General features: G+C 50.6%; 4 protein-coding genes across 4 annotated transcripts; 2 read left to right on the top strand and 2 right to left on the bottom strand.

Annotated features, from left to right (window-relative positions):
• Positions 1–713: 713 nt before the first annotated feature.
• Positions 714–3,495, top strand: FPRO_03671 (uncharacterized protein; the record flags this gene model as incomplete). The annotated part of the gene is made up of 6 exons (XM_031226091.1): positions 714–842; positions 898–1,023; positions 1,075–1,333; positions 1,386–1,605; positions 1,652–2,954; positions 3,001–3,495. 6 exons carry the CDS (start codon positions 714–716, stop codon positions 3,493–3,495), a joined length of 2,532 nt encoding a protein of 843 aa, XP_031076662.1.
• A 614-nt stretch (positions 3,496–4,109) lies between these two features.
• Positions 4,110–4,632, bottom strand: FPRO_03672 (uncharacterized protein; the record flags this gene model as incomplete). Its single annotated transcript, XM_031226090.1, has 2 exons — positions 4,110–4,328; positions 4,390–4,632. The coding sequence occupies 2 exons, from the start codon at positions 4,630–4,632 to the stop codon at positions 4,110–4,112; spliced, it is 462 nt and encodes a 153-aa protein (XP_031076661.1).
• A 682-nt stretch (positions 4,633–5,314) lies between these two features.
• On the bottom strand, positions 5,315–5,695 carry FPRO_03673 (putative 40S ribosomal protein S30.e, cytosolic; the record flags this gene model as incomplete). The annotated part of the gene is made up of 4 exons (XM_031226089.1): positions 5,315–5,338; positions 5,403–5,507; positions 5,577–5,602; positions 5,662–5,695. 4 exons carry the CDS (start codon positions 5,693–5,695, stop codon positions 5,315–5,317), a joined length of 189 nt encoding a protein of 62 aa, XP_031076660.1.
• Positions 5,696–9,313: 3,618 nt separating this feature from the next.
• Positions 9,314–12,058, top strand: FPRO_03674 (uncharacterized protein; the record flags this gene model as incomplete). The annotated part of the gene is made up of 2 exons (XM_031226088.1): positions 9,314–9,397; positions 9,452–12,058. 2 exons carry the CDS (start codon positions 9,314–9,316, stop codon positions 12,056–12,058), a joined length of 2,691 nt encoding a protein of 896 aa, XP_031076659.1.
• Between the last annotated feature and the right edge of the window lie 421 nt (positions 12,059–12,479).

Here is a 12,479-nt window from a genome sequence, read left to right as displayed (position 1 = left end):
GTAAGCCCATCATCATACATGAGAGTCGTAAGGAGGAGACGTCCCTCTCAGCTGAGATCATAAAGATAAGACGATTCACAACATCATATCACTTGCATAAAACATGTGAACTATCCACTTCTAATATATTATTCATCGCACCACGTGTTCTCTCTCTCCTTCTTATCTCTCTCTCCTCCCCCCGGAAGCGCCGGTGTCGTCTGCCGCTCTCACGGTCCGTATATACCGGCATCCGTCTTTTTCATCTCTGAAACCAAAAATACCAAAGTTCCCTATTGGGGTTATTTCACCGGCCTGTTCAGCCGGTCCGTCTAAATACAAAGAGGTCAACCCTGCTGCGGGGCTATCTCTGCTGAGTTACTGCTTATTAGTGAGCGGATGCCTATCTTGACGGATACACATTGAACCCTTGTTCCCTGCGATCGCGAGCTTAAGTCAACCGATTGTGCTTTTTTCTTTTTTTGCTTATCCCGTTCGCCTCATATTGCTTGGCTGCAGATGACCTTATGTGCCGCTCGCGTACGTTGCTTGCAGATGGGATGGTATAAGGGGGGCTGCTATCACATTTTGGGTTCTCGTTGATACACACTCTTCTTTTCGTACCTCGGTTCAACTTGCATATGCTGTCTTTGTTCAACTTTGTATATCAGACGTGAAGCACGGCGTAGCAAGACAACATCATACATGACGATTCTAGCATTTGTGGTAGCACAATGAACGACTCAAACACCCCATCTACTCCTGATACGGAGTACTCTGCTCCATGCAGTCCCCAGCAAAAGATTCAGCATCTAAGAGATACTCGCTCCGCAGCAAGAGAGAAGCTGGCTAGGCTGACGCTGGTGGAAAAGGCATGAGTTGTTGGTTCTTTGAGTGGTCATACACTAACCCTTCTAGGTCTCACTCCTCACAGCCGCCGACTTTTGGAGAACGAAAGCTATTCCTGAGAAGGGCATCCCTTCAATCAAGACGACTGATGGTCCCAATGGCGCTCGCGGTGGTATCTTTGTCGGCGGCACCAAGGTTGGTGATATTGCCCCGAAATCACAAGGATAATTGAAACTGAACGTGTAGGCTGCACTATTCCCTTGCGGTATCTCACTCGCAGCAACATGGAACAAAGATCTTCTCTACCAAGTCGGGCAGCATCTAGCGCTTGAAGTTCGAGCTCGATCAGCGGAAATGCTTCTCGCTCCAACAGTCTGCATGCACCGCCATCCCCTCGGCGGTCGTAACTTTGAGTCTTTCTCCGAAGACCCCCTTCTCACTGGAAAATTGGCAGCACAGTACATCAAGGGTCTTCAAGACAGAGGCGTTGCAGCGACCATCAAGCGTAAATACCATCAGTGACACTAATTGGTAGGAATGCGCTGACATGGCCATAGACTTCGTGGGAAATGAGCAAGAGACCAACCGGCTGACGATAGACTCGCTCATCACGGAGCGTCCCCTTCGGGAGATCTACCTGAAACCCTTTGAGATTGCTGTTCGAGAGGCTAATCCCTGGGCTGTCATGACTTCGTACAACCTAATCAACGGCGTCCACGCTGATCTGAACAAGCACACACTGAAAGACATCCTCCGAGGAGAGTGGGGATACGAGGGGTAATGGAACCATCGTATGTCATGGAATAACACTGACTTGTCGCAGAACTGTGGTTTCCGACTGGGGAGGCATCAACTCATCGATCGAATCCGTGGAAGCAGGGTGCGATATCGAATTCCCCTACTCTTCCAAATGGCGTCTGGACAAGCTCGTCACAGCCGTCAATGAGGGTCGCATTTCGATTGAGGATATTAACCAAGCAGCTGAGAACGTACTCACGTTGGTGGAACGACTCAAGGGAGGTGATATGTCACCCGAGGCGCCTGAACGGGAGGATGACCGCGAGGAAACGAGGGAACTCATCCGAACCGCTGGCCACGAAGGTCTTACACTTCTCAAGAACGACGGTGGCATTCTCCCTCTGTGTCCCAGATCTACCAAGGTCGCTGTAATTGGACCGAACGCCAATCGACATATTGCAGGCGGTGGTGGAAGTGCAAGTTTGAACCCGTACTACAACACCATTCCGCTTGACAGCATCCGAAAGGCATCCAAGCAGAAAGTCTCGTTCGCCCAAGGTTGCCATATCCACAAGTGGCTCCCTGTCGCATCTGAGTACTGCACCGAACAGTCAGGCAAACCCGGCGTTCACATCGACTGGTATGCGGGTGATAAGTTCGAGGGCAATCCAGTGGTGAAGCAGCGCCGAACAAACACAGATCTCTTCCTATGGGACTCGGCGCCCCTGAGTGAAGTCGGTCCCGAATGGTCTGCCGTGGCCACGACGTTCCTTATGCCGAGGACAACAGGCAAACACACCATCAGCTTCATGAGCGTTGGGCCCGGAAAGCTCTTCATCAATGACAAGCTGGTTCTCGATCTGTGGGATTGGACCGAAGAAGGCGAGGCGATGTTTGATGGATCGATTGACTACCTTGTTGATGTCGACATGGAAGCCGACAAAGCTGTTGAGCTGCGCGTGGAGATGACGAATGAACTTCGTCCCATTTCGAAACAGAAGCAGTTCGGCATCACCCACAAATACGGCGGCTGTCGTATCGGATATAAGGAGCAAGATCAGGTAGATTATATTCAGCAAGCAGTCCAGACGGCTCGTGACGCAGATGTCGCTGTTGTTATTGTTGGAGTCGATGCGGAGTGGGAATCGGAAGGGTACGATCGTCAAACAATGGATCTTCCTGCCGACGGAAACCAGGACAGGCTTATCGAAGCTGTTGTCAAAGCTAACCCCAAGACCGTTGTCGTCAACCAATCCGGCAGCCCGGTGCATATGCCATGGGTCGATCGAGTGCCTGTAATTCTTCAGGGCTGGTACCAAGGACAAGAAGCCGGCAATGCCCTGGCGGATGTCCTCTTCGGTATTGAGAACCCAAGTGGCAAACTCCCAGTAAGTGATCTTCGCCCATCGTGTATTCCACGCTGACACCAAGCAGAGTACATTCCCCAAGCGAATCGAGCACACCCCAGCATGGCACACCTGGCCTGGCGAGAACCACAAAGTACTGTACGGCGAAGGTCTCTACATCGGCTACCGACACTACGACCACGCCAAGATCGAGCCTCTCTTCCCCTTCGGCCATGGCCTCTCCTACACAACCTTCGAATACGGTCGCCCCGAGATCTCAACGAAGACCCTCACTCCCGATGGCGAAATCAAGATCACCCTCGCCGTCTCCAACATCGGAACTCGCGCCGGTGCAGAAATCGTGCAGCTCTACGTCCACGATGAAAAGAGTCGCTTGCCACGACCTGAAAAGGAACTTGTGGCCTTTGAGAAGGTGTTCCTTGAAGCGGAAGAGACAAGGCATATTACCATCAAGTTGGATAAGTACGCTGTTGGGTATTATGACGAGACTGTTCCCGGTTGGATTGCTGAGGAGGGCGCTTTCAAGGTGCTGATCGGTGCATCGAGTACGGATATCAGGTAAGTTTCACCAACTCTGTTAGAGATAGCGCTAACCGTGTAGACAATCGACGAGGTTCAATGTGAAGGAGTCGTTTACTTGGGTGTTTTGAAGGAAACTGGAGGAGGATGGCTCGTAATGAATTCGACAATGGAAGAATACCAAGAGAGTATCAGCTGTTCTTCCAGTCTAGGCGCATCGAGACATCGTGTGCAGTCAATGTTAAGTCTTCATCGAGTGCTTGTGAAGCTTCTTTCGTCCGAGTGTGAAATGTCCCTGAGCACGCATCAGATAACTGTCCGGACGTGTCCTACCAAGTCACAACAACCGTTGAAACAGTTGCATTTGCATGTCACATCGAGCATGAGTTTATGAAGTGCTGGCTTTCGTCAAAGATGCCATTGAATCTCTTGACAAGTCCAAGGCCAAGGGTCGTGTCCCAGTGTTATTCTCATTCTGTTCTTGCATACGTGTTAGAACAGAACTTCGTCTGTAGTTGACGAAATGGACATACCTCATGTATCAAGATTATACTGCCAACGTGCTCTGGCCACGCACGTCGGCGATTGCGCATTTGTCAAGTCTCTGCGTTTTCACATCCACTATTGCCCATCCTAAGATTTTCGACGTCGCCTTGCTCAATCACGCTCCTCACGGTCCTTGCCCTCGGGGCTACGACTCCTGCTTCGTCCTCTGTTCCGTCCACCAGCGCCTCGTCCACGCCCAGGTTTGCCAGGCGGAGGTCGCACGAACGCAAAGTCCACCGAGATCGTCTGGTCGAGCAACTTCTGGTTATGCGCACCATCAATAGCAGCGCGAGCCTCCTCCAGCGTCGTGTACTCAATCAGCGCATATCCCTAGAATCCCCCCACTGCATCAGCAATCCATCCTCATGTTCAATGTGTTCTACGCGCTTACCTTGACGTAACCGCTTCTTCGGTCGAGGTTCAGGTGCATGTTCTTGATCTCGCCGTACTCTCCGAAAAGATCTTGTAGGGCCTCCTCGTCAGCTTCTTCGTGGACGTTTGTTACGACGATGATCCAGCCTTCGATGGAGCGGACGGCTGTGGCTTTGGTGTGTGTTTGCATGTCGGATTCGTTTCGCGCGGGGGGAGGGGGAGAGCCCGCCTCTACGTCAACGTCCATTTCCACGTCGGCCATTTTGTCGGGAGGTGGTCTGAGGGAGAGAAATTCGATGTCTGGCGAGGAGAGTGCTGTTGTTTGTTTAAGTAACGGGAGCTACCTGCCAGAGTGCAGAGTTCAAGGTGGAATTGCCATCACGTGATGCGAGTAAAGAAACCGAAAGTGTTCATTTTTGAATCATCAATTAATCTATTGGAGGTCATGGTCTCGAACTTACCAGTAGCTTTGGACGTAAGAAGTGCTAAATTTGAGATGTTCTACGTTAATCATGATTTATGGCATTTCAGTCAAATTTGGCATTCTGTATCCTCAGGCACCAACAAGTCGAGGATGTCATCCATCAGCATGAGTCACCCGCCGAGAACTCCAAAGGATTTGCAGCGTTTACGATGTCCGCCTGTTTAGCCCAGTCGCCCATTTACTAGGAGATGCCCACATTCACAGTAGCAGCAGAAATGCCTTGCGCGAACAAATGTTTGTTGTATTGTGACAACTGACACCGGACGCCGAGTAGAGTCGTATGGCTTCTTCGCCATTTCCTTTTTTATTCTTTTCGTAAGGGGGCTCAGCCTATCTTGCGACCCTGACCCAATCCATCACATCATCCCATTACTGAGTGAAGCCAACCATTGCTGTGTTGAACCGTGTCCGAAAGTCAACATTCCCGATACCGCAAATTCCTGTCGTTTGGACGAGTCGTTTATGAGCCGGGGTTGGGGTTCATCTGCATCCGAATCGTCAGCGCCTGTACCTATGTGATGTGATTCTCCGGCTTCGAGTCTGCTCACCTTTCTCTTGCCACCAGTGAGGGTAACGTTGACAAAGCGACGGGTGTACTTGAGGCGCTTGAGGGCACGACCCTTGGGGGTCTTGGACTTCTCCTGCTTCTCAACCTGTAGGAATCGCGATGGTTAGTGATCGAGTTTCGTCGGATTTTCGATGTCGGGGAGCCGTTGTCGTACCTTAGGAGTCTGAGACTTGACCTTGCCTGCGAGAATGTTAGCGACGACGAAAAAGACAAACATCGTGAGGGCGGGTGCAACGTACCGGCACGGGCAAGAGATCCGTGAACTTTACCCATGATGAATGATGTGCTTGGTGGTGATGTGGATGGTAGAGTCGAACGGCTGGCTGAAAGCGCGGTAAGATTTTTGGGTCAATTTGGCAAGTGTGTGGGCGGAAGGAGCGGTTCCTCACGTGAGCGGGGATAAGATGCCCTCGGAATAATTGGGTCCGAGTGGCGGATCAGAATGCTTATGTAATGCGCTTGGAGAGAATCGTCCGCCGGAGAGCGACAGACGTACAATAGCCATACAAGAGCCTGAAATTTTACCGCTTGCTTCTGATGACTTTCAGTTGATCTCAGCGATTATCTTGTGCTGAATTTTGTGTTTCTGTCGCGCTTTGGAGGACCGCGTGTGACGTCATTGAGTAATGAAGCTGGCGGGCGGTTTGAGTTCGAACAGCTCTTAACGATATGGTGAAAAATGCCGATTTCATTGTATTGCCAGGCTCCCTCTCACAATAGTGAATACTTTTGTTTCATATAATAGCACAGCAGTTATGTATTGGTGTAAAGGTTACATCGTGTTATTCGGGCACGCAGGTACAAGATGTTGTGTGGCTCGGCATCGTGTTAGTGGCCATACAGCTGGTCAATGAACATTTTGGGCGTAATAAGGGCTTACATCTTCTTCTTGGCTGCAGTATTGAGGTTCAAGTCGTCTTGAACAACTATCGAGCAATCATGTCTCTGGTGTAAGTCTGCAATCATGAGATATGAGACACCTGTTTCCATGAACCAGCTACCAACTCTGATTTGAGTGGATGATCACATGGAGTTCATATTTATCACCCATACATTATATCAAGTCACATACTCCTTCCTATGATATCCAAACTACATGCAATCAAAGAAAGGAAAGTCTTGGCATTAGATATGAACCTCTAAAGGACTCCAATGCCCATAGAAATAGGGCAACAATTGAACATAATCATCCCTCGACCTCACCGTAGGGTAACCTTATTCAAAAACGCTCCTTCAACCGTCCCACAAGCTAAACCCCACTGTCTGGTCCTCCATCACCAAAGCACATGCAGGCATCTATTAAAATCTCAATCAAGGGTATCATTAACTTACATATCTAATTTGGGCGCTTCAACCATGGCCCATTCATAATGTCTTGCATTGCGTTGGCCGTTGACAAAAAGCACAAGAGTGGATGTTTTGCTATATTTACACAGAGCCCCAGATTCTTACAGGGTCCCAGCCGCGGGCATGGGGATGCGAGAATACGAGAGGGACATGAGGCCACGACCACTGAGACCTGAACCTAACGGAAATATTTCCAGAAAGGAACTGAGACCTTGTCAATGTTTTAGATTGATCGTATTTCCTAAGACTTTTCGGGGAGCTGATCGTGCTGTCTGAGGCTGGCAATTGACTCAATCCCTTCTGGATGTTGGGTGGTTGGAATTGAACTAAACAATACTATGTTGTAGAGAGTTCAGCGTGAGCGGAAGCCATGAATTAAGATAGACTGATATCCAGCGTTGCCTCAATCGTATCAGGTCAAGTTCGTCGTTATCCGTTCCACCGTCTAACCTTCCAGCCCCAGATGCACGGCCCTAACCGTCCCGATCAATTACACAGAAACTCTAGGCGACCGAGAAACAAGAGACTGGTTGGTAGATCACATCATCGCGCAGCTAAAGTCTGTTGGTTAGCCTCTTAGCCTCCACGATACTTTAGCTATCTCTGATAGCGGGGTGGTTGGATCATGTCATGAGCCTTCTAATTGCTTCTTATCATCATCCATTTAATGAGCAGAAGGCTGGGATAGTTACACCATTTGGCTCAAAGAATCAGGGGAACAATTCGAGAGAACAGGCCTGCCACGTTGTGCTACACTTGACACTGAGTTGTATCGTTATCATCCAGCCTCCATCGCGCATAAGCGGTTCATGTTTACCGGCCAGCCCCTCCTCCCAGCTCGCTCTACCCGCACGCTTTCTTCCGAGAGGCAAAGCAGAAAAAGACCTAAACGAGCTTCCATGCAGAACGGCTAAACCCCAGAACGTCAATTGCCTCAGTCGATGAGTTCGTATTCTTCCATACTGAGACAAAGTTTCTATTCGTGTAATTGCCTTATGGTTCCATCGAGCATGTGCTGCTATTTTTGGTGATCCCCTGTCAAGTCTAAAAAAGGATTCGCTCGCTCTGTAAGGCCACATCGTGGATCACCCTCCCGCAGGTGCCGAACCAATGGCCCCGCGATTCGGGCCATGACACTTCAGCCACGCACGTCTTTAGTGCCCACCTTGTGAGTTCGTATTCTAAACCCACTGCTTGATTCTTACGAGCATCTTGCAGCTGAGGGTTTGAGTCTAGCTGAGAAGACAAAGAGTGAGGGGAAGAATTGGGAAGCATCAATGGTGATATCGAGGGTCATTCAAACAGAATAGCCAGTGACAATTGAGAATCATCGTGGATGCAGACATTGTTGGGTTGTCTTGCAGTGATTGACCCCAGTCAGGCTCTCAATGGACCTTGGATGATACTCCAGAAATCGATGCCGCCATCCCGCAATGACAATCGCATCACGCACACAAACAGGCCTGATCCATTGTCGCTAGGTTGAGATATCATGATCCTTGGCCCAGACCGTCCCGCTGCTCAGCTGGTTTGGGACTGGCCATCTGCAGCTAGTCAAAACTAACTGTAAGCCCAGAAAAAGAACTGCCAACCTGCAGCTGGGATATCGGCATCTTCTTGCTGGCTTGATTCTAAGCTTGTTTGGTTGATTGCCTGACACTGCTTGGCCGGGCCACTCCAGATACAAACCTCAACGCGGAGAGCGGAATTGTCTGGAATTTTCGATTTCCACTGACTCTTCTTCCAACACTTAATCTCCCTTGCCCGTCTTCACATATATCCCTGTTTCTCCCCTTCTAATTTATCTCCTACATATCCATGTAAATGGGTGCATGTTGTTGAGCCCAACCAACGTTGCATCCTCCCGTACCTGACCTCACCGATAACGCTTCCGCTCTTGTGTCAACACATTACAGAGCAATTCCCTCTCACCCAGCCCGCCCTCTTTTATTTCCCGCCTGTACAACAGTGACAAGAAAAACGTCGGAGGGGAAGCTCTAGCTCGTCTCATCTCGTCTTGAGTCAATCCCACCACATCACGAGATACCCGCATCTTTTGCCCACCGCCTTTGTAACGACCTACTCACGACCGCATCCGTTGCAATTTCACACTCAAAATCTCCCGCATTCGTTGAGATTTCTCAATTTGCTCAGAAGGAAAAGAAGGAGAAAAGACGAATTGGAATGACAAGATTCCAAGCAATTTACCAATAAAACACCAGCCGAGACATCGTCACCCGCTTTTGACCTTAGCTCCCGTTAACATCTTGCTCCGAACGCAGCAATTTCTGGGCGCATTCGGTCAGATTCGCACAAACGCAAACACACGCGAGAAAGAAGCAGAGAGACTGTCCTCAGATTTATTATTATTGCGCTTACCTGCAGCAATCGTCCTCACCCCACCTTGTCCAACCCAGCTCACGCGCAATTTCTCCCGACATTTCTTGTCTCACAGAACCTCGCAGCTCTCCCCCGCCAATTTCAGATCAATGGTTCTCTTGAGCGTGTAGAAAGACCCAAATCAAAAGCAGAAAGTCTTTCGTCATGCTCCTCGCTGCTCAACCGCCTCAAGGGCGCTCTCGCTCAAATAGCTTGCAGCAAATGCTCGATTTGGAGAAGAAGCTCAATGTAAGCACAGAAACAGGCGGGATTCTGGACGGGTTGGCTGACGTACTCGCACAGTTTCAGCGAACACACCAAGGCTCTGTGCCTCCATCTCCGGCATGCACTGATAGCAGTGGCTCAGTACCACCCAGCCCAGGCCACCCTCCTCGTCGTTTTGAGCTGGTGCCCAAGGATAAGAAAGGCCCTACGCCTGTTCGAAACTACTCCGCTGTTCCTCCCCCTCTCTTCTCAGCTCCTGAGCGCTCAGAGTCGCCGAACATGATCGCCCGAAAACCTGTTGGAAAGAATCTTTCTCAATCATCCTCATCAGAGCAGCTCAAAGACGACAAGCCCGCTCACAAGACCGTGGCGTTCATGTTTCCCCCTGATGTAGAGGAGCAGCGCTCTGTGTGTCAATCACCCACTTGGGAAGCATACGAGCGCCAGAAGAAGGAGAAGAAAGAAGAGAAGCGACAGGAGCTTCAGCGAAAAGAAGAGGAGAAACGAAAGGCCAAGGAGAAGGAACAAGAATTAGCCATGAACCAAGCCCTCGAAGAAGCTTGGAAGAACGCTCCCAAGCCTCGCGGTAGAAAGCTGAGCAAACCTAAACCGCCTCCTCCATCACTTGGAACTCAAGGACGCAGCACAACTGAGCCGCCTCAAACCACACAGAAGCGACGCTCTCGCTCGTCGAGCTTATTGGGATTCTCGATTGGTAGAAACAACGACGATCCTGAAGAGCCCAGACGCAGCCGCTCCAGTTCTCTCACATCCATCTTCCGCAAGTCATTCGAGATCAAGCGTGCTTCGTTCGATGAGACCAGCCCTACCGGTTTCTTGGGCGGTAAGAAGCTTGAGAAGAAGAAGGACGACTTCCACCAGAAAGTCCTCGAGGACCAAGCCAAGGGCGACAGCAGAGTTCATCCCGCCATGCGAAAGTCGTTCCTCGGCCATGGGTCGTTCACACCTCTCAAGGTCAATCCCCAGCAGAAAGAGGAAGACGCCAAACGAAGAGCATACCCGCCAATCTCCATCAACACATCCGGGGCGAGGGGTCAATCGAAACCGGCCAAGTCGCCTAGTCGAAGGGGTTCAGTCAATATCTATCTCTGGAGCGCTCGAGCTCGACGCGGTTCTGTCAGTGATGATTGCGCAGTCGCTGACACGGACGATGAGGGTGATCAGAACACTGCGCACACACCCGACAGCGAGATTTTGTACAACAAAGCTCAAGGTCTGAACAGACGAGGCGGTCTTTACATCAAGAAGGAGGAGGGCTCGATCAAAGATGGCGAACAAGGCGTTACACCTCGCTCTTCCAACCAGAGCATGAAACAAGCCGCCAAGCCCAAAGACACCGAGAAGTCTCCTCAGCAAGATACCATCACCGTCTCCCGCCCCCCAATAACAAACCCAACACAACCCCAAGCCCGACGCTCATCAACAGCATCAGGCCTCTCCATCCCTCCACCACCACCCCGAAGAAGCTCAAAGCGAGGATCTCTCACACTCCTAACCCGACTCAACAACTCCCAACCAGCGTCTGATGAGGCCAAGAGCGCTCCAGTCGAGTCCTCAAAGTCCAAGGAGAAACTGTTCAGACACAATCCCCCAAGCATCCGTTATGAACAGACTTCGCCGGGCGTGCGACCGAAGCCTATCACTGCTGATTCAGAACCCGCCGTGCCCACGAAATGGAAGCTTAAGGATGCTGCCAAGAGTGCGTTCAGCAGAGGTCATTCAGCGCAGAACTCGGTGTCGTCGACGATGAGTGCTTCTTCCAAGACGAGCACTGCATCTTCTGTTGGACCGCCTGTGCCACCAAAGACGGATTTGCCAGTGTCGAAGGGCTTGGCTGGTGCTAATGATGCCCCCATTCGCACTCAGCACGTTCACGCTCCGGTGAAGCATCTCGCCCCAGGAACTACTCGCTCACCCATCGGTCCTCGCCCTACAACAAGCTCATCAGAGTCCTCATACTCGGATGGTATCCAAACTGTATCCCCCATGAGCACACCGCACACATCCCCTCCCCAATCCGAAATGGGCCACTCCCCCAGCATCGCAACCATCAAGCCCTCGATTCACGCAACCGCCGGCCCCGTCAGTCCCTACTGGTCCTACACAAACTCCCCCCAAATGGCACCCATCGATCGTTTCGACACCAACCCCTCCGACCCGGAAATCGATCCCATCCAAGAAGCTGCCAACAGAGTGATGGAAGCCTTCTCAAACGCCAACCTCCGCAACTCAACACCCCGCCGAACACCCGTCTCCTCCGACGAGACAAGCTTCGCCTCAACACCAACTTACCCGCCTCTCAAGCACAAGCCCCGAAGCAAAGGACAACTGCGCTCCGTTAAGAGCGGCCATAGATCGACCGTCTCTGATCCGGAAGCAACAATCAAGACGCTGCGACGGCAATCGAACCTGGAGCTTCAGCACCACGGCGAACCAAGCGCCAAGATGTTTGTCGAGTGCTGCGCTTGCATGCGCTACCACGATATGCCAAGCAGGCTCTACGAAGCCATGTCCAACCCGGATGGAGTACTGAGCGCTGGCTCAACAGATTTCGCGGGGAGTGTGACCATGACGGTCAAGTGTCCCTGGTGCAAGCATGAGATGAGCACAAAGTGCTGCGCTGGATTCGCAGCCATGGTGTACATCAAGGAGAGATTTCACTAAGTTTTATGTTCTCGACGAACGTTGCTTTTCTTGTGTTTGTCTATAGACAAATCTTGCACGACGCAATTTTGCTTTCTCTTATTCTACAGAATTGGCGTAGATGGAAAAAAGACACGGTTAGTCTGAATAGTGTACAGGTTGCTTGGCTATAACAAGAACCATGGGAATTATTGTATTTAGTTTTTGACGAAAGTTGTAACGAGTCACGATATGATGAATCAAATAAACTGAACTATTATTCAACAAACTCACACGGTCTTGTCTATACCCCTTGTTTGACGTCACATCCACTTTTCCCCTCTCCAAAGTCTAGTCTCTTGAAGGCCCTTCTTGGCAACGAGTCTATCGTTGAACTAAATTTGTTGAAAAGCGAACACCTTCCCGTCCAAGAATAGGCCATAAATCACGATATCGAATGGCG

This window comes from Fusarium proliferatum (genome assembly GCF_900067095.1).
Source record: "Fusarium proliferatum ET1 genome assembly, contig: FPRO_scaffold002, whole genome shotgun sequence".
NCBI classification, from domain to species: domain Eukaryota; kingdom Fungi; phylum Ascomycota; class Sordariomycetes; order Hypocreales; family Nectriaceae; genus Fusarium; species Fusarium proliferatum.
Note: the sequence above shows the minus strand (reverse complement) of the source record. Positions and strands in the feature narration are given on the sequence as shown.